Consider the following 21926-nt stretch of genomic DNA (forward strand, 5'->3'; position numbering starts at 1 on the left):
AGGCACGGCAGGAAGCACCTGTAGTGCCAGCTACATTGTCTGAGCCCAGGAGGTCAAGGCTACAGTGAGGCGTGATTGTGCCACAGCACTCTAGCCTGGATGACAGAGCAAGAGTGCCTCTTAAAAAACAAACAAAAAAAGACACCTGGAATGATACCCTTCGAAATATCAATAGCAGCTGTCTTAAGTGGTATTACAGAATTGATAGGGTTGGACTCTTTTTTACAGTTTTTCTAGAGTCCATGAATCACTCTCATCCCACCTTCAACTGGCAGGAACCATTTTTTAATAAAACTATGTAAGTAAGCTATTTTTAGTTTAAAATAAAAAGAGAAAGAAAGAAAATAAAACGTATAAAGGAAAGGGTACTACCAAAAGTACACATAGACCATGTTAGTTTATTTTTCCTTTTTTGAGATGGAGTTCAAAAAAACATTTTTTTTTTGAGACAGGTTCAAGCGATTCTTGTGCCTCAGCCTCCCCAGTAGCTAAAATTACAGGTGCACTACCATGCCTGGCTAATTTTTGTAATTTTAGTAGAGATGGGGTTTCACCATGCTGGCCAGGCTGGTTTCGAACCCTTGAACTCAAGTGATCCCCTGCTACACTGAGGCAAAGGATTGTATGTGGTCTTGATTTAAGGTAGACTTCCTAATATCATTACTCACTGATATACTAAGCTACCTTTTCAGAGTCACATTCAGAGCCTTTTGTCCATTACTTATTGAATCATGATTTCTGGTGTCCCAGATGGTACCAACAGCCATCTACTGCCCTCAGTAGGGGAGGTCTGGGCAGCAAGAAGTCACTGGCTGGCATTTATATTTGCCATCTGACTGTCAAATAGGTTTTCAGGAATTCATTATGTTAGAAAGCAGGGGACAGCTTGTACTACCTTCTCTAAAATGCATCTACCTTGAGAGCTGATGATACAAGATTCATCCAAGCACTTATTGCCTACTGTCTTAAAACAGGAGGCCCCCACACTTCAGAGTTCATGAATTAGCACAATGTCCATTTCTGTGATCATCTGAATATACCCTAGGATCTGTTCAGAAATGAAGAAAGGCAACAAAACACAAGATTCTTCACAGAAACAACCAACTTCACATCTAATTAAACTAGAAGCTGAATTATAAGCTTGGAAAATTTAAAGTTGGTCCCAAGAGTCATTGTAGCTTGGAAAAAAATTCAGTCATGAGAAACTTCTGTCTATCTTCAGTTACACACATGATCAAAAATAAAACACTGAAAAAACTAACACTGGCACTATTGGGTATAGGTCAGTTTTCCCAAGGCAAGGCCCAGCGAAAAAGCCACTTACTGATTGCCTGACCACGTCCCCATCAGGAGCAGCCTTTCTGACATGCAACGAAGGAAGTGAATTCAATGATGGCATCCTTCACATACGTGCCCTCTTTCAACAAATGTCTGCATACCTACCATGTGCTGTGATAATACTTGCTCTGAGCTACTGAAGATTATACTCTATCAACAGGCATCTTATGTACAGAAATCTAAACAGGAAGGCTAAACACGCTAGACTTTCAATCTACAGATGTCAGCCTGTCATGATGAAAATAAAACTACAGAAGAATGTTAAGCCTAGTCCAGTAACTGATTGGGAAGGTTGGGAATCCATTTCCTCAGGAGTAAAACCGAGAATTACAACAGAAAGGCAATGGTGATCCCATAAAGACTGGGAGTCTAGAGTTAGGCATCCGAACGCCAGTGAGGCCTAGAACACAACCCGAGTGATGCTCTCGCAGGCAGGAAGAAAATCCCAACAGAATATAGTTCTGTTAAATAAGGCACCGCTAGAATCATAACACATGAGCCAGAAATAAGATCACAAATGTTCCAGCTCTCATGAAGTCTATTCTTAGAAATGACAAAAATTAACCGCAAAATAAGGTACAAGTTTTCAAATCCATTTAATTATTCAGAGTTTTCTGAGGCAGCGTGATACAGAGGGGAGTACCAGGCTAATAATCAGTCGACCCGAATTTTATTTCCAGCTCTGCAAAAAAGCTGTGTGAAATTGGGCAGCCCAACCTAATATCATTACCAAAGTGAGGGGGCTGGAATGACCATCTTTCTAGTCCCTCCTCTAAGCTTTAAAATTCTATGACTCATCAATAATTCAGCTACTCAGTTTGCTTTTCCACTTCTATGTATCTGGGTTTTTGTTGTTTTAGAGATCAGCTCCCTGCTCTACAACAGGCCAGTGCTCAAAGGAGAGGGGCAACAGCAACCTCCATGATCTAAATACCTCAGAAACACGGATACTTACTGAAAAGAAGCAGGGAGACCCCTGATGCCACTATCATGCATTAAATATCTGTGCATTCAACCTCTAAGAGAAATTTGCAGACCATAACTCTAATTCATTTATTAAACTGGTTAGAATTGTCTAATATTAGAAATCTGCTTTCTTAGCATAGAGAGGAAGCAAATCAGAGAAAGACAGGGACAACAGCAAGAGGAAGAGGATATAAGAACAGTAATTACAAAGGGAATAGAATACCATTTCTGCAGGAAAAAAGCAAACAAGAATACCATTTCTGCAGAAAACAAATACCACTGCTAAGCAGACAATGGCATTAAGCTTATAATCTAGGACATTTGAAATGTGAGAAGATAGCCCCACATATCTCAATAGCCCCTATGGGTTTTAAATGTCACATCACATTAAAAACTGTGAGTCGTTGTCTTAGACCATTTTCAGTTGCTATAAGAGAATATCCAAGACTGGGCAACTTATAAAGAAAAGTTGCTTATTTAGCTCACAGTTCTGGAGGCTGTGATGTCCAAGAGCATGGCATAGGCATCTGTTGAGGATCATCCCATGGAAGAAAGCAGAAGCAAGCACAGGAGATACAGAAAATAAGTAGGGCCAGGCACGGTGGATCACGCCTGTAATCCTAGCACTCTGGGAGACCAAGACAGGTGGATCACTTGAGGTCAGAAGTTTGAGACCAGCCTGACCAACACGGTGAAACCCCGTCTCTACTGAAAATACAAAAATTAGCTGGGCGTGGTAGCACACAGCTGTAATCCCAGCTACTTGGGAGGCAGAGGCACAGGAATCTCTTGAAACTGGGAGGCAGAGGTTGCAGTGAGCTGAGATCACAACACAGTACTCTGGCATGAATCTGCCTCAAAGAAAAGGAAGAGAAAAGAAAAGAAGATAAAAGAAAAGGACAAAACTTTCTCCCTTCTATAATTAACCCACTCTTGGAATAAAGGCCTGAATCCATTCATGAGTTGGTGCCCTCATGATATAGTATCTCTTAAAGACCCACCACTTAACACTGTTGCACTGATGATTAAGTTCCTAAAACATGAATTTGGGGCAGGCACATTCAAACCACAGTAGTCCTGGTATAGCATAATTTATTCTCTTCTTAGTGACCTAGACTCATACTGTTGGCTAAGAAGTCAGAGAAGTATATTAGAAAGATTTCCATTAAAAAAGCAAGCAAACAAAACCTTCGGTACTTATGAAGGGTAAGCTTAGTTTTTGAAAAAGTCACTTCCATGCAGCAATTCATTTCTCAATAAATGAGCTACATCTCAAAATTTTTTGCATTTGTTACATCTTAGTTCATTTTAAAGAAAAAAAAGTGACAAAGATATCTGCTCCAGTTGCCAGGTGACTGAGCCGACAGAACCATAAAGGCTTGCTGCTTATCCCTTGGGTGTGGGCGCTGACCCGTCCCCCCATTCCCTCTGTTACAACCACACTGGCCTTCTTCCAGGTTCTGGAGTATGCCAAGCTCTTTCTAGATCCAGGCCTTATGAACATGTTGTTCTCTCTGCCTGAGATACTGTTCCTGGCAAAATCCTATCCGACTATCAGTTTAAATAATTTCTCAACGAATCTTTCCTAATGCCCCAGACTAAAAAAGACCTCCGTCAATTATTCTCCTGTGGTTACTATTTTTCTTCTGGGTAGTTATCACATTTATGATTACATATTGTTTAGTGCCATTTTCTCTATTGGTCCATAAAGCTCCATCAAGGCAGAGGGCTCATCTGTTGTGTTCTATCCCAGTTCCCAGGACCAGATGCAGTGCCTCAGGTGTGTAAGTGCTCAATAAACAACTGCTGAATTAAAGAAAAACAATGATATTCAACCTTCACTGAACACTTACTATATTAGTATTATATATACTAAGGTACTCACTGTTAATTTGTAAAGAAAGCAGCAGGTTCAGAGAGGTTAAGTAATTTGCTCAAAGTCAGAAAGTTGGCAAGAGGCAAAGCAAGGTTTCAAACTCATGTCTGTCTGACTCCAGACTGCACATTTCATGACTACTCTTTCTTCAGCACTGTGGGAGGCAAAGTGATGAAGGACTCATAGTACAAGCTGGGCTCTACCTTAAGGAGTTTATCACTTAGGGAATAAAACTTTTTATAAATGAAACTGAACACAAAGCAGAACACTAAGTGTTGTATTACATGGCATAATCAAAATTATAGGAGAGACTAGAGGGGCATTCAGACAGGAAGAAAGCCATGAAAACAAAGATGGAGAAGCAACAGAGCACATGGGGAGCGGAAGGGACTGGTTAGGTCACTTTAACTGGAACAGAGGGTTAACATAGGTCAGGAAGTGGTGAATTTGTAGGTTAAAGAAATATGCACATAGGCTGGGTGTGGTGGCTCACACCTATAATCCTCGCAGTTTGGGAGGCCCAGGCGGAAGGATCATTTTAGCCCAGGAATTCGAGACCAGCCTAGGCAGCACAGTAAGAACTCGTCCCTATTTTTAAATAATTGTTAAAAGTTTAAAAAAACAATAAGCACATAATAAAAAACAATGTCACCTACATTCTGGTCCGCTATTCTTTAAAGCAAAGCTTCTGAGAAGTACCAATCGCATCTCACTAATACTTCTTGAAACTTCACAGAGGGCTGTAGAGCACAAAGCTAACAGTAGCTGCTCAGTTAAAGAAAGGGGTGAACTATCCAAGGTGCTACTTCAGAGCTATCAACTTAACCAGAGTCATTAACTCTAATATTAAAGCTTAATGAAAGGGAAGAAAAATTGTTATTAAATTATGGTCTTAAAAAAATAATTTGGCCAGGTGCAGTGGCTCATGCCTGTAATCCTAGCACTTTGGGAAGCTGAGGCAGGTGGATCATCTGAGTTCAGGAGTTCAACGCCAGCTTGGACAACATGGTGAAACCCCACCTCTACTAAATATACAAAAAATAGCCAGGTGTGGTGGCGCACACCTGTAACCTCAGCTACTGCGAAGGCTGAGGCAAGAGGATTAGCCCACGAGGCAGAAGTTGCAGTGAGCTAAGATCATGCCACTGGACTCCATCCAGCCTGGGCAACAGTGAGACTGTGTCTAAAATAATAATAAATAATGTTAAGTCATTTAAACCTATTTACTAGCCAGGTGCAAGGATATGTGCCTGTAGTCCTAGCTACTGCAGAGGCTGAGGCAGGAGGATCACTTGAGCCCAGGAATTCAAGCCCATGCTGACACAGTAAAGACCATGCCTCTTAAATTTTTAAATTTTGTTTTAAAACAAAATAAAAACTATTTAACCATATATGCCTGAAGCTATTATAACCAGATGACCAGGTAGCTGATTATTGTTTTTGAATTATTAATCTGATTATTTTCTTCTCCATCTCCCACAGCTTCAAGAAAGGCATTTGAATAGATGATCTTTCCCTAACCCTAGCTCCCACCCTCCCCTTTTTTTTAATCTGAGTCCAGTTATGTAAATAGTACATTTTTTTACCTTTTAGATATGGGATATCACTATGCTGCCCAGGCTGTACAGTGATTATTTACAGATGGAAGCATAGTGCCTTATAGCCTTGAACTCCTGGACTCAAGCTTTTCTCCTGCCTCATCCTTCCAAATAGCTGGAACTATAGGTGGGCACCACCACCTCCCCCTAATAATTTTTTTTTTTTGAAGACAGTATCTCGCTCTGTTTCCCAGGCTGGAATGCAGTGGTGCAATCATAGCTCACAACAGCCTCAAACTCCTGGGCTCAAGTGATCTCCTCAACTCAGACTCCTGCATGGCTCGGGCCACAGGCATAAGCTACCACACTGGGCTAATTAAAAAAATTTTTTTTTATACAGATGGGGTCTCACTATGTTGCCCAGGTGGGTTTCAAACTCATGAGCTCAAGTGATCCTCTCACCTCAGACTCCAAAACTCTTGTGATTATAGGTGTAAGCCACCCTGCTTAGCCAGGGCTAATATACCTTAATCCACATGCAGTTCTTGTGAGTATCTCTAATAATTCTCTAGAAATATTAGAGATATAAAAAAATAAGCATATGTACCAATATTTAAGCATCTAATTGGGAATGTGTCAGAAGCTTTGTAGAGAAAATCATTACAAGAAATCCTCAACAAGAGTATACACTAAATTCTGTACCATCTCTTAAGCTTCACAATGACCCTAAGAGAAAGATATTAGTACTCCCATTTCACAGATGAGAAATCTAAAGTTCAGAGAGGTTAATTTGTCCACAGTCAGCGCTGAAGTTTGAATCCAGGTCTAATACCTGAGATCCTGTTCCCCAAACCACTGCCTCAAACCACCATCAATCATATTAACAGAAGTCTGACATAATCACAAAGGTTTAAAAAGGAAGAAAACCACTACATACACGTCTTACGTTTCTGCCAGTCTTGACTCAACTTTCATTCTTGCCACCCCCACCCAAGCCTGTCATCCAGCTCTGCCAAGTGATAAACCAAATGCATTATGCCTCATCCGCTTGCTTTAATACATGTGCTACTGAGGGTTTGGCTGGGGGCTGAAGCTATCAGGATCACCTGGCTGACAGGCGGGCCCTGTGGAGGCTGTGACACATCAACAGGTTTGTTAAGGAATTATGCAGATCATACTCAGACAGTACTTCAAGGTTTCAAAACATTTTCACATGTATCTTCTCTGCAAAACTTCATGATAATCCTCCATTTTATGTGACGGGAAACTGAGGCTTAGAAAGGCTAGCTGAGCTCTGTCGAGGGTACTATGATCTCGAGGAGCAGAGTAGAATTCACAACTATAATTACTTATAACTAGGGTCCCATAACTGCCTTATCCTAAGGCAAATGTGTTGATTTCAACACTCCTATGAAATACTTCCAAATGCAACACCATGTTAGGACAACTGTGTTCTATTCCCAGCCCTTGGCCTGTAAGCAAGTCAGCCAGCCGCATCAGCAAAAGGGCTCTGACCAGCTAATCAGCCCAATAATCCATGATTCAAATGGTTAACCACATTATCGGTAAGAGTTCAACCTTATCCTTGTTCACAAATGTTCAGAAAAATCTGTTCACAGGCAACACTGTCTTACAGCTCCTGGCTTCCTCATGCCTTGCCTTACATTTTTCTTCAACCAGGTCCAGAAGTTTAGGAGTGTTTTTTGGAAACATTAGCACTTCAAGTATAAAGGACAGTCTGCCCTGCCCTCTGTTCTGCTTTCCTCTGGAACCTATGCGTCCGGGACCACAGCAATGGTGAGCCTCTGAAAGGGGAGCTCTTCTTGGCTCCCCATTTTTACCTCTGGTTCCTCCAGCTTTAGCCGCATATATAGCACTATCTGTTAAAACTCTTTCACAAGTGAGTCCTTTTGCCAAACTCACCACGCACATCTCTCCTCTCTTTCCATCCCCCACAAAAGAGCTATTTTTTTTAACGTCCTTATATGTTTTCCTGGAAACCACAGTCATACTCCCCATCAATTACCTCATGCTAAAATAAAGCTTCTATTGACCATCCCCTGAGCATATACTGGATTTTCCTACTTCCGTTGTGCCTTTACAGATCTCCCTAAAAATCACCTCCACTTTGATTCTCTCTTCAGCCAGAAGGCCTTCCCAGAACACTGCACTGTAGTGGTCAAGCCTTCTTCTAAACTCCTAGTGAGACATCTCTCAACACCTAACCTAAATCCTTAGGATAGCCTCAGTGCTTCGCTTTTTTTATACACAGGTCCGGACTCCACTTGATATATGGCAGGCGGCTCAGTAAGTGCCTGAATGAATGACATCTATATAATACTTCAAAACACATTGATAAAATTTCTCATTTGACCCTCCAAACAATCCTAAGAGCTGCTGTTCTAGTTTAAAAAACAACTGTTAAGATCAGAGAAGTTAAGTGATTTTTCCATAATCGCATAGCCATGAAGCACCAGAGCCAGGACCTAAATCTGAGTATTGAGACATCTTGCTGGAATTTTGTATACAACATATCTATGTTTTGAATCCTTTGTGACAAAGAGCAAGTAAAAGATAAACATGATTTAAACTAATTGTTTCTGGGAATTATTGAAGTTAATACAAATTTTCCTCCTCAGTTCAATTTCCCCTGGTCCTTTAGGGCAAGTGTACTGTGGAATGAGACTTGCAAAGAGGCGTAAGTACATGATTAGAAAATGTGTGTGTGCGTGTGTGTGTGTTTCAGGACATACAGAAAGAACAAAACTCTTATCAAAAGCAAATATAAGAGAGAAAAGACAGTATTCATAAGCCAGAGAAGAAACATAACATGTATTTTCTTCTGATGAAAACAAATCAAGCCAATTAATGCTATGTATGTTTCTACAAGTGAATATATTTATGGGGAGCCGATCATCTATTTTCAAACACACAGGCAGCCAGGATGGAGAAGAAAAGCCCCAGTTTTGTCAGAGTACTATAGGAAAGGGAAAAAGAAAAAAGGAATTTGTTGCTATCTATTGGGTTTGCTTTTGGACTATTCAAGCTAGTAGCTTTTATTAGCGTTAGATTTTTTAGCCAACAAGGAACAAACAATGAAGTATTACTCCAAAAATAAAAGAGACAGATGTCTTTCATAACTGTATGAAAAAAATTACTCCTGCTATCTTTAAGAACACTCATATTTTACTGAAGCAAGTTCTGGAGGTGGCAGTAAATCATCCCCAGATGTGAAATCCATGCTATGTTCAAGTTTGACTGGGAGTCAAACAGCCACAGTTTGCTTCTAAATTTGGAATCAGCCAGTAAACATTTGTGATCACAGCCTCTGGCCTCTCTTCTTCCATATAAATCACAGAATTTTTAAAAGAAATTTTAAGGCTAGCCCAAAACTTCTCATGTTGCAGATAAGGAATGGAGGGCCAGAGACTAAAACACAAAATAGAAAATAAATTACATTCACAGAAAACTTCCTTAGCAGAATATGACAGGTTCTGAATGGAAGGATTTTGTTTTTACTGTGGTTTCCTGAGACTGGGATTGGGGACAGAGAAGGAAAAATAAAAAATAGCCTCAATCTTTCACCTAACAATCTTCATAGGTATGAGAAATCTGTCATGACGATTCATTCAACCAAACTATCTCAAAACCACACATTACTAATCCCACTTTGACTATAGTCACCATTGAAACAAGAAAGCTGCTGATAACTGAAATTGATCAGCTTGTTCTTCAAGCCCCATTAATCCTCAAATCCACCTACATACAAATCACTGAGACCACACAGTGGGAAGAACAAGTTTTCACCAAGTTTCTAAAAACAGGAGTAAAAGATGCAATAGAAACACTGATTAGAAAAGGAGAGAAAGGGAACTGAAACTTGTAGAAATTTACAAATGCATTACTTAGTTCATAGAATTGTCAGAACCGCTGCCATAGTTTTTTTTTTTTCTAGAAAAGCTGTATTTTTAATTACATGTCAAATGTGATGGCTTTGTCTGTCTTAATATTAGCTCCTAATTATATAAAACATCTGAGCCTCGTTTCTCCAGCCTCAAAACACAGTTCACTTTCTGTAAAAGAAATTAAAAGGGTAGGATTAGGTAGGAAGGAGGGAGAAGAACAAATGCGACTCTCCTGTTCTGACCACTGCAACTTGGTGCTAAGCACTGCCCACCAGGTGATGGTCACACAAGGGTAACAGGCCAACTGGGACATAGTTGTGGAGCACAGACTCTGTCGTCACCCACTGAGAATCCAATGCCTGTTGACAAGAGCTGATTGGAAACTGGCAGAGTGCAGAAGAAACTGTTAATAGTATCTGTAACCCTGACATGAAAGACCTGATCAAAACAGCAGGATGGAGAGACTATTATTGTTATTGATACTACAAAAAGAAAACAGCCATTATAAATTGACCAGAACATAAGCCTTCTTTCAAGTACTTCCACAAGCAGATATGAGACTCAGATTTCTAATTAAAAATCACTGTGCACAGAGCCAAATATTTGAGTCAGCAGTGAACTTACCTAATTGTTACAATGCATTCCCTTGGAGCCATCTGTTATACCTGGCTAGCTTTCTACTCTCATCCCAACCAAACTTCAGATGAAGACGAACCTTTTCCCAGATAATTACACTTCATCAAATCTGCTGATATGTTTTATTGAAATCTCCAATGCATAAGTCAACATCCCTCTAGAGGCTAAGGGTCTGACTACACATTGCATAGGAGAGGACTGATTCTTCAAGAGGGTTTCGCTCACTCTGCTCAACCAGGACCAAGAAGATCCTACAGAGTTCCTACTCCTTGATCCAAAAATAAATGGAAGAAACAGAACTTAAGAGAATATTAAATAAGCTAGATGGTTGGGGGTGCTGGAGAAGGTAGTATTAAGAGAGGCCAAGTTTTGGAATAAATGAGGCAGTTAAGAAGTTCCGGGGCATTAAAGGACTGACCTTCAGACTTCCGGGTGTTACAAAGGTCTAGCAATCCACAACAACAGACAGAGGGCCTCAGCGGCAGCTCCCTAAAGCCTCTGACAGGCACACTCAGTCCTGTCAGCTTGGACTCAGCCCTGCCAACGCCAGCAAACAAACACATGCATTCTTCCCAGAGCTGACACCCCATACAACACTGCGTCTCTACAGGGCCTGTTTAAGAAGCCAGATGCTTTGATGTTGGAGTAGAAGTTGGGAAGTTATGTTTAAAGAAGTAGTTAGTGACAGGAGCAGAGGGAGGACAGAAAATAAGCAACAGTTCCTGGCTTTATTCATAAGTTTAAAAAGTTTTAAGGAAATTGTCAAATGGGCTGTACAAAGGAATGAGAAGTAAGAAAATTATGTCAGTCACCACCACAACTCTGGCCAAGGCATTTCCTCAGTTCCTTTAAGACAGTTTCATGCCTCCCCTCAAAGGGGTGCTTACAGCAGAAATGTTTTGAAGCAACCCAGCCTAGCAACCAACATTAATAAAGTCTTCTGGCCTGCTCAATTTCACTCACGTACAAAGGTTATAAATGTCACAAATACTCCAAGCAGTTGAAGGAAGGAATCAGTTAAAAACGTGGCATGAAAGCAGTTTTCAGTTCAAGGCAAAAGGAAGACTATCGAGCCTAAGAAAACAGCATTTATAAATGATTCTTAATAATAGCTTAGTGAGTGCTAATAATGTGCCAGACATTGTTCTAATGAGTTATTACATAAGGTATGTATATATTATACAACACAATGTGATATGTTGTATTACATACTATAACTCATTACGACATAATACAATGTAATGTAACATTATATATGTATATATTAATATGTAATACAAATATACATTATGTAATATAATTTACATATATGTATATATTATGTATATATAATTCAACACACACTCATTTAATTCTATCACTCTATGAATTAAGTACTCTTATCTTCACTTCCCAGATTAGGAACTGAGACACAGAAGGCTTAAGTAACTTACCTAAGATCACACAGTGACATGGCCAGGGTTCGAACGCAGATCGTCCAGACAAGGCAGTGCTATACTGCCTTCCCATGATATGTCAAACCCTTAGCACAAAATTAGGGAGAATAATTTTTGGAAAGGTATAACTATTTATCTTTCTCCTTTGTTTTTTACCATCCCTTTTTTTTTTTTTTTTTTAGTAATAACCAATATTTTTTATCTCCACTTTCCCATGAGTCTATCATGGCTGATTTATAATACTATAACTACAAAGGAAAATGTTTTCCTCTCCTGCCTCAACTCCTAAAATAGAGCACTTAATCATTAGAACTTCTATGTGGAAAATATATACTGCATGTAATAAACCCAATACATTTGAAATATATTTTAAATTAATAGATTGAAAAGAAATGATATGGGAAAAAAACCTTAGAGATAAAAAGGGAGGCTTGGGCAAAGAGAAAAACCTTCATGGACAAAGAAGCCTGAGTGGTCATCAGGACACCGGTCTCCTAAAACCGTAATGTAAATGTACTATTGTGTTTAAGCTTTACCGTGCTTTCTTAAGAATGCTAAATGCTAATACAAATGCTAAATGCTAATATAAGCCATAGAAACAGGCCTAGTAGTTTGCTACAACCTTCTGAGGCTTTTTGTTCTCCAGTCTAAATGATCTTTTCTTTGTATCTTGGCACCTCCAGCATCTAGCACAGATCTAGGCATTTGGAGAGCATTCATATACATGGATGATATGAATGAATGTGGCTTGAAACGAACAGCACCAAGTTAAAAGAAATAAGAGAACTGTGAACTTTTGATTTTTCTTGGGACTCAAATCTTGTCATATTATATAGGAAAATGATTCTAAGAGCACTTTCCTTCCCCAGTTGTACAAAGCATACAATATCTCTGATTAAAAGTTGTTCCGTCATGCTGATACTTTTATTTCACACTGTTTTATAAAGGGTCCCAAAATACTAGATCTCTTTAATACAGGTCAGGATTCTTTATGACTTCTAAAAACAAATAAATAAATAGAACAGGCTACTACATAACAATTCTTGGTTAAGGAAGTGGTACTTTACTTAACCACTTTTGAGGTAAAGGATATTAAACAAAGGCTCCACTTTTCTTTTTTTAAACCAGATACAGAAAGGATGAGACCACAGATGATCAACAAGGGCAATTTTTTTTTTTTTTGAGACAGAGTCTCGCTCTGTCACCCAGACTGGAGTGCAGTGGTGTGATCTAGGCTCACTGCAACCTCTGCCTCCTGGGTTCAAGTGATCCTCATGCATCAGCCTCCGGAGTAGCTGGGATTACAGGTGCATGACACTGAGCCTGGTTAATTTTTGTATTTTTAGTAGAAACAGGGTTTCATCATGTTAGTCAGGCTAGTCTCGAACTCTTGACCTCAAGTGATCCACCTGCCTTGACCTCCCACAGTGCTGGGATTACAAATGTGAGCCATGGTGCCTGGCCAAAATAGCTATTATAAATAAGGTCACTGAAAAAACACTGGGAGAGAAAAGCTAAAAAAAAAAAAAATCATTAGAAACTGCTAAATGAAAGAAATAAAAGAAAATTTCTTAAAGAAGGAGTGGTTTTAGTTTGGCTCATCCATAGATTTGGCCTTAGAACCCCTGAGCTGGTTTTCTCAACCTCTTGCTTTGGAATCAATCAATATATTACAAATGACATATCAATTCAAACTAACCAGGAAGACTCTGCCTCAAGGAATAAACAGAGGCAGGGCATAGTAGCTCAGGCCTCTAATCCCAGCTCTGTGGAAGGCTAAGGTGGGCGGAGCACTTGAGCCCAGGAGTTCAAGACCAGCCTGGGCAACTGGGCAAAACCCTGTCTCCAAAAAAGAAAAAAGAAAAGAACAATTAGCTAGATGCATGTGCCTGTAGTCCCAGCTACCTGGGAGGCTGACGTGGGAGGATCACTTGCACCCAGGAGGTCAGGGCTGCAGTGAGATGTGATCGCACCAATGCATTCCAGCCTGGGCAAAAGAGTGAGACCTCATCTCAAAAAAGTAGTAATTACACAAAAATTAGCTAGGCATAGTGGTGCACACCTGTAGTCCCAGCTACTCAGAAGGCTGAGGTAAGACCCTGTCCAAAAAAAAAAAAAAAAAAAAAAAAGGAGTAAATCTAAATCCAGGAGTAGCTGCAGACCTAAAGTTAGGTCAACCAGCAAGAGAAGAATTTGAAATATGGAATAAGAATGCTGTGTCCAGCTGGCTCAGGGAAGGAAGTGGTCCAGTATAAATTAAGCATCAGTGTTGTAAAGCCTTTCTCAACCCCCCACTGTGAGAAGGAAGTCTATTCTATTATTTTTTTTTTAATTTCTCATCAAGTAGGAAGACTTCCCAGTACTCATTCTACTCAATCTGTCCCACCCTTCAGCACTAGCTTGGCCTCCTTTATACAACTGCTGCTCCAGCTGCACTAAGCACAGTTATTCCTGAATACTTGTGTCTTGTGTCCCCAGATCAGAGAATTCTATCACAGGTAACAAGTATGGTCCAGATAACTGGGCAGTCCAAGGGGAAACTGAGGCTTGGCTGATATTGAAATGTGATTACAGAAAGACAAGTGCAAGCACAGAGCCTTGGCCACCCATCCCTACCCCCAAGTGCAATTCATTCTCTGTGAAAGAGGAAAACAAGCAAGCAAGAAAATATATAGAATTGAAAATACATTATGCAAATGTAGCTAGCAAGAATTAAATTGTTAATTATAGAGAAAAAGAAGATGCCCAAGTTGTGCAGAAGCAAGAAGCCAGGACTTTCTTAATAACTGGTTTTGTCAATCCAGTAGTGTGCAAAGGTTGAGCTTGCTTGTCCCCAGGGACAGAAATACCACAATTCTGAAAGTCTTTTGACGGAGAACTGGCTCAAAGCAGAATGTATGCAATTCCTTTCCTAAGTATTGAAAATCTTATCACCACAGATGTAGACATACTAGTCAGGGTTCCGTACCACGACAGAAGGTCAAATCTGAAGGAGTAAGAGAGATCACATAAATACTACCATCTCATTTCCAAGCTAGTCCCCTTAACTATCAAAACACACACGGTGACCCGACCGCTGCTTCTGGCCTCCTGAACTCCCGCCTCTCCACCCCGAAAGTACTGACCCAGGGAGGACACACCTTTGCTTCTGCGCAGCCCAACTTCTGCAACCGCTCAAGAGTTAATTAATTACTCCTCCAGCTTCCTGGGGCCTAACAGCTTTACTGGGTCCTGATTTTTTATACAGACGGAAAACAATGACGCTCAAGAGATTTTGACAACTTAAAAAAAAAAAAAAAAAAAAAAAAAAAAGAAGAATGCGGTGGAAGTCTAAGATTGCCTCCCCTGTGACGAAACACAGCCCAGCCGGCCGCCCGGGCCCGACTCCGCCCGCCTGCCCGCCGCAGTTTCCGAGCTGCGGCCCGGGGTGGCGCGGACGCGGTGGGGCCGGGGTCTCCTTCGGGAGTCGCGGGGCGAGCTAGGCGCGCGGGCCGGGAGGGGCGCACTGGCGGCACCTCGAAGCCGAGCGGCGCCCGGCCCCGGCGCCCGCTCACCTGGTGCGTGTTGTTGGCCAGCTTGGCGACGAAATCCCGGACCCGGCCGCATTCCTCGTCCTCGCCGGGCGCGCTGCGACGCCAACGGCCGCCGCGGGGAAACGCGCCCCCGGCCGCCGCCGCCCGCAGCCCCCAGCTCACCCCAATGGGGCCGGACCAGCGCAGCAGCGGCGCAGCAGGCGGCGGCGGCGCGTCCAGCCGGTCCTGGCCGAAGGTCGCAAGCGGCAGCAGCTGCAGGAGAAGAAAGAGGCCGAGGCCGTGGGGCCAGCGCAGGAGGACGGCCGCAGCTCCTCGGGGTCGCTCCATCGCCGCCGAAAGCCGACGCCGCCGACGCCGCCGACACCTGCCGCCCGGCGCGCCCGCCTACCCCCGCCGGCGCGCGCCACACCCCCGAGCCGAGCGCGGCGCTCCTTGGATACGCGCGGCCGGGCCTCTCCGCCCCATAGGCTGGCCGCCTGTCCCTCTTTCCCGGCCCACTTCTCATTGGCTCGCGTCGCCTCCGGCTTCGGGGGTCCTGGATTCGGATGCCAAGATGCGGGACTGATTGGCTGGAACGTGGCAGAGACTGCTGAGGTCAACCCCGCCTCGCCCAGCGTCTCCAGGGCCCGGCTGACTGAGTTCACGTAAGAGCTTTTCCCACCTTCCCGCCGAGCCCCGGGCTCCTGGCGCCGCGACCCCTCGCCGCACCTCTAGCGCCCTCAAGTTGGAGCTGTGTTACTTCCCTCTTGTTCCCCAGAGACACCCCTAAAATTCCTTCGGTGAGGCAGAGCCTGGAAAATCTCCCCCGGGGAATCCCTGAGCTCGCTCAGCTGGAAAAAGGAGCTCCATCATGAACCGGGGCTTCAGGTTTTTATAAACCCCGCTCACTGGAGCGCCCATTGTCGGCTAAGCAGCCCCCTTGTTGCCAAGGTGAATGCGAACTGGTGTGGGTCACATCCTACGGAGACAGACGACAGGACATCCGAGACTCCTGCAAGCCTGAAGAATAGACTTTCCACACGTTTAGCCTCTTTCGCCTTCCTCTTCTGCGGGGAGGTAGGCCAAAGGCGGAATTACAGGTTTTCCAGTACTTCGAATGTAACTTAGACATTAGGGGCAGGTAAAAGGGGGCAAATGACCCAATGCCTACCGTTTACATGATAATTTCCTAGATGCACATGTACTTTACAAGAATGCCTTAGCTCTGCAGTGAGAGCTTCGCACAAGTTTGGTTCCAGTATGTGATGTCCTCTAAATTAGAACCCCAATCCACCTCCAATGAATAAAATAAAAGCCCTACGCTGTTCCCTTTACTGCAGAAGCTGCACACATAACTTCTACAACACGTAGTACAGGTAAAACCAGTTCTGAATCCTTAAACTGACTCTGTCCCTTTGGAAAGTTAGAAATTGTTGAGTAGAAAAGGTAGCAAATAGAAAGCTACAAAATATGCAAATCGTTACACTCAAAGAAAGTAAAGATGACTTTTAACTATACGCTGGCCATAAAACCAAATGAGGGTATACAATGTACAGCAAAATGATACAACGCAGCAACCCAATATTTACATTAAAATACTTCTAGTCACGTTAACTTTCAAACAAAAAGACTTAAGAATTTAAAAATTTTCCCAAAACAACCATAGTAAGACGTGAGAAGTGAAAAATGTTTTTGAATGCCATCTGAGCAGGAGAGTAAAATCACAAGAATAGTCTTTAAGTTACCAGTTACTGGACTGACAAGATAAAGCTGATGAAAACTGGTGAATAGTTTGTTCCTTTCATAACGACTATCAGATTAATTTTTAAAATAAATTATTTTAAAATCTATGCCAACTATGGGAGTAGATCACAAGACAGTCAGTTGCAATAGCATGTGATTAGGTGGGGGGAGGAAAGGGGGTTATAAAGGAATATTTCTTTGTTTAGGTGACACAAAGATGAATGGTCTATTGTCTTACTGACTGAAAAGACAAAAACACCTCAACAGTGCCATCTCCTGGAGAAATTACCAAATACACTTAAACTCTTAAATTCGTTGCAATTATCTGTACGTTCACTTTTTAATATGTTGCTTTTAGTTGTCACAGGCTTACAGTACTTATATTTCCTTCCTCAAACTGTATCAGCTTCGGGGGACATGGTAACTTGCATATGGCACTGAGAAAACGTTTGAGTGAATACATTTAGTATTTCACTTCTTTGTTAAAATCAGAAACCTTATTATATTTCATTTTTGTCTAATGAGACTGGCATTAAAGTTGCACTGTCAGTTTTCTTTTGTGAAAGGACTAAAATAGGTAAATTTATCTTATTACTAAAAACTATACCTTTCAGGATACAATCTAATAGCAGAACGTTAACACAAAACAATTACACATCATGAAGCCATTGCTTTTCCTAGTAAGATCACTTCTTTGACCTAAGAAAGCTTGTTTTAATATTCTACAAAAAAAATCAAAGTTCGACCTCTTTGAAGAATGCCAGTTATAATTATAGAAAGTATGAAACGTACTGTTTTACCAGGTAAAACACAAATACATTGCCTAGCCAGTGGGAAGGAAAACAATAAGCTGAGGCAAACAGAGATAGGTTAAGAGCTATTCCTTAGTATTTGGGCTTTTTTTTCCCCCTGTGAAATCCATGTGATTCAGAGACACAACTCACCTCTCCCAAAAGGAACAAGGGCTTTATCCACTTCTGCATTAACCTAGAGTTAAAAGGGAATGTTGTTTGGCACTCCCCACAAGAAGTTTCACAAGAGTACAGATTCTATCTAACAGCTCGCTGCCTGATGACTGATAGACTTCTTGGCATATAGTAGCTAGATGCTCAATAAATTTGTTACATGAATAAATATAAATTGAGATAGGATTTTCAATGGTATTTCCTATTAGGATTTAATAAAACAAAGTGATCTTGAGAGAAACAAATGTCCCAATCAACATGCTATATTTAATAAGAGCATTAAAATCACTAGAAGTCTGTGGAACATTGAGTAACAATGTACTATAGTTCTCTACTTTCCTTGTATGTTATCTAGGGCAAAATCCCTTTCTTCTAAATGTTTCTGGTCATTGCATTATTGAAATGTATATAAATACAAGTTGTTTTTTGCTGAATGAATTCAGCTTACTCAATAGTCATAATTTATTAACATTATAAACTACAACTTCCTACACATCAATACACCCAGAGCCCAGCAAATAATTATGGGGTCCCTGTTAGTGAATTAAATCAATTCTGCATCATCCAAATATGGATTAGCCATGTTGTAGACAGTGCAAGTACTTTTCAAATCTCCAGATTTCCCTATTACTGAAGAGTTGGTGATCTGAAACAAGAAAATCTGAGCTGTTCAAGTCCCAACAGAACAGCTTCATTTTGTGTGTCCATGGGCACACGGCCTTAGATTTCTCATCTGTAAGTAGTGATACTGATACCATCTTCCCATGGTCATTTTTGAGGCTGAGATAGAATGATTCTTTAAACAATCTCAACCAATCATAAGATGGCAGCTTTGAATGGGGGGAAGTTCATAATTCATTCCAAAGTCTAATGTAAACTGCTTCTGAATTTTACAGTTCTCTTATGGATATGGCTGAGATTTGTAATTGACTGCCAGTGAGGCCAAGGTCATTAATTTATTTTTTAGGCCTTCACTTCATAAACAGGCAAATCTCTTTCCAAAGTGTCTATCAAAACCCGAGAACTGGTACAACACTATTGATGGCTTATTCCAACCCATCAATGTTTTGAAAAGGACTTCAAAACATGTTGATGGTCAATTAGTAACATCTCCTTATAAGAAAAGCAGCAAAAATACATGTTTGCTCAATAAATTACATAATGAAATGGATTTACAGTGCTGTTAACATCTATTAACCACTGGGAAGAGCTGGACTAGTACATTTATCAACACTAAGGTATTAATGGATATAGTTTATTCTGTTATAGAACATCACTGAAAGTTTTAGAACAGGTATCTTCATAGAATAGGGACATCAATCCAGGTGCGGTGGCTCATGCCTGGAATCCCATCACTTTGGGAGGCTGAGGCGAGTGGAACATGATATCAGGAGTATCAAGACCAGCCTGACCAATATGGTGAAACCACGTCTCTACTAAAATTACAAAAATTAGCCGGGAATGGTGGTGCAAGCATGTAGTCCCAGCTACCCAGGGGGCTGAGGCAGGACAATCGCTTGAACCAGGGAGGTGGAGGTTGCAGTGGGCTGAGATCCAGCCTGGGTGACAGAGCTAGACTCTGTCTCAAAAAAAAAAAAAAAAAGAATAGGGATATTAATAACACTGTCCTTTTGGCTTACTAACATATGCATTTCAAACAAAAGACTGTATTACAATGGCTGGGAGCAATAGCTCACCCCTACAATCCCAGCACTTTAGGAGCTGGAGGTGGGAGGACCACTTGAGCCCAGGAGTTCAAAACCAGCCTGGGCAATATAGTGAGACCTCATCTCTTTAAAAAGACTATTAGAAGAGAACAGACAGTCTATAAACAAATATTTTAAAATTTTCTTTATTTCAGAATTGCCTTTATGTACAGACATCATTAAAAAAAATGCACATACAATGGAAATTTTCCAAGGAACAGGAGCTGGAAATAAAATTTATGGACATTATTAGAACTGAAATTGTCCCAGAGAAGTTCTGAGGATCAGGCTTCCTTAAATGTCCTTGATAACCTCTTCAAGTTCTTCCTTTGTGAACATGTGGAAATTCTGGCCAGGCTGCACTGTGGCTAGCTGGAAAGAAAACAGAAGGTTTAACAAGCTGGGTTCAATTACCCTGCGGATGGTCCTACCACGGTCAGAAGAAGCTGCGTTGGTGATGCAGCTATTCATGAGGAACTAAGGGATCTGCTGTCCCAAGGAAATCCTTTCCAGGCAGCAGGTCCCTAAAATAGCTCTCTGGTTCCAAAATAAAAATGCTTATTGACCAAATTTTCTATTTTAAGGTGAACTCACCACATCATACTTAACCAAATGCCTGGCATCACTGTCATTTATTGAAGTCACTTCAACAAGGACCACAAAAGCAGCAACAAAGTGCATGGACTCAGTACTTTTCTCTGTTAAAGACTCTTTTAGAAATATATTTAAAGTATATTTAAATACTTAAAAGTTGAGCTTGTGTGTGTGACCTCAGGTTACTTGGCCACCTGTGCCTCTATTTCTTCATCTGTACAAACGGGGACAATAATAATAGCTAATTCATAGAGTAGTTGTGAGGATTAAATGTTAATATATATAAAGTGCTTAGACCACTGTTTAGAACATAATGCACCAAATAATCATTAACTATTATTGTTAGACATTTTCTCTAAAATTGTTCATGTGGCAAAACGTTAAAAAAAAAATGTTTGTTTTGTTTTTTAAAAGGACTGACCAAGAAAAGACTTCATTAATTCTGGCATAGGAAATTCATTGTGACTGCTGAAGATATCAGTAATAACCGGAAGTCCAGATTATATTTACATTTATGCAACAAAAAAAAACTAGGGTCAGAAGATGGTTTTCCAATCTCTCTGCTGATAATGTCCCACAGTTTTAGGCAATACTCAGCAATAGGTGCCACTTCACATTTGCCTCAAAAGATTTGTGTTTTACATGTCATATCCTCATAGTGTCTTTTTTTTCCCCCTTCAATTTTAAAACTAACATATGGCTGGAAATAGCATGTAACCTATTACATGCTGTTAAATGCCTGTAACCCCAACACTTTGGGAGGCTGAGGCAGGAGGATCACTTGAGTCTGAGAGTCAAAAACCAGCCTGGACAACATGGGGAGAGTCTATGTCTACCAAACTCCCTTCCCCCGGCCCCCTGCAAAAATATAGCAGGGGGTGTGGCAAAAGCCTGTGTCCCATGTACTCAAGAGGCTGAGGTGGGAGAATTGCTTGAGGCTGGGAGGTTGCGGCTGCAGTGGGTCGTGATCATGCCACTGCACTGCAGCATGGATGACAGAAGGAAGGCCTGTCTAAAACAATTAGTAATAATTTTTTAAAAATTAAATGTACTAGCACTTCAAAGTAATTTTCAGTACTGATATTTAATATAACTTGAAAGTTGCTAGACAGACTTAGCATAATCCAGTTACGTGATGTTTAGTATCTTCTGCCTCATCTATAAGTAAAATTCAGAAAGACTGCTGCACATCTTAAGATATCTGTTATCTAGGAACAGACTTAAAAAAAAAGTTCTCTTCTCAAAGCCTGTGGTCTCCTCTAGATTCTCCTAAAAGATTTATCTCCAATTACATGAAAGGTCAAAAAAGTCCCAAATATATTTGCAAAATATATGTAAACAATTAGTTTACCATATAGACCATGAGTTCCATTCTGAGGATGTTTAAACATACAAATACTATTATTACTGCTTCTTTTGGCCAGGCGTGGTAGCTCACACCTATAATTCCAGCGCTTTGGAAGGCTGAGGCAGGCGGATCACTTGAGGCCAGGAGTTTGAGACTAGTCTGGCCAACATGGTGAAACCCCGTCTCTACTAAACATACAAAACTAGTTGGGCGTGGTGGTGCATGCCTAATAGTCCCTGCTGAGGCACAAGAATCGCTTAAACCTGGGAGGTGGAGGTTGCAGTGAGCCGAGATTACACCACTGCATTCCAGCCCCGGCAACTAAGTGAGATCCTGTCTCAAATAAATAAATACATTAAAATG

The 21926-nt window shown here is 41.1% G+C and overlaps 2 protein-coding genes and 1 long non-coding RNA gene across 11 annotated transcripts in view; 1 reads left to right on the forward strand and 2 right to left on the reverse strand.

Annotated features, from left to right (window-relative positions):
• SORT1 (sortilin 1) overlaps window positions 1-15620 on the reverse strand; it is an 88046-nt gene extending 72426 nt beyond the window's left edge. For 4 of the 7 annotated variants that reach the window (XM_017974996.4, XM_035252381.3, XM_035252380.3 and 1 more), the window contains exon 1: window positions 15250-15620. In XM_017974996.4, coding sequence (XP_017830485.4) covers window positions 15250-15555 — 306 coding nt within the window. In that variant the 5' untranslated portion in view covers window positions 15556-15620. Of the gene's footprint in view, window positions 1-14835; window positions 14945-15249 lie in introns of those variants that run through there. The other 3 variants (XM_078332698.1, XM_078332697.1, XM_035252382.3) reach the window with 1 other exon arrangement.
• Window positions 15621-16178: 558 nt separating this feature from the next.
• Window positions 16179-19870, forward strand: LOC144577070 (uncharacterized). Its single transcript, XR_013520323.1, has 2 exons — window positions 16179-16284; window positions 19777-19870. It is a non-coding gene; the product is annotated as an uncharacterized LOC144577070 (long non-coding RNA).
• Window positions 19754-21926, reverse strand: part of PSMA5 (proteasome 20S subunit alpha 5) — a 29272-nt gene continuing 27099 nt past the window's right edge. For all 3 annotated transcript variants that reach the window (XM_009001839.5, XM_002751176.6, XM_078332705.1), the window contains one exon: window positions 19754-19993. In XM_009001839.5, coding sequence (XP_009000087.1) covers window positions 19916-19993 — 78 coding nt within the window. In that variant the 3' untranslated portion in view covers window positions 19754-19915. The remainder of the gene's footprint in view (window positions 19994-21926) is intronic.

This window comes from Callithrix jacchus, chromosome 7 (assembly GCF_049354715.1).
Source record: "Callithrix jacchus isolate 240 chromosome 7, calJac240_pri, whole genome shotgun sequence".
NCBI lineage: Eukaryota > Metazoa > Chordata > Mammalia > Primates > Cebidae > Callithrix > Callithrix jacchus.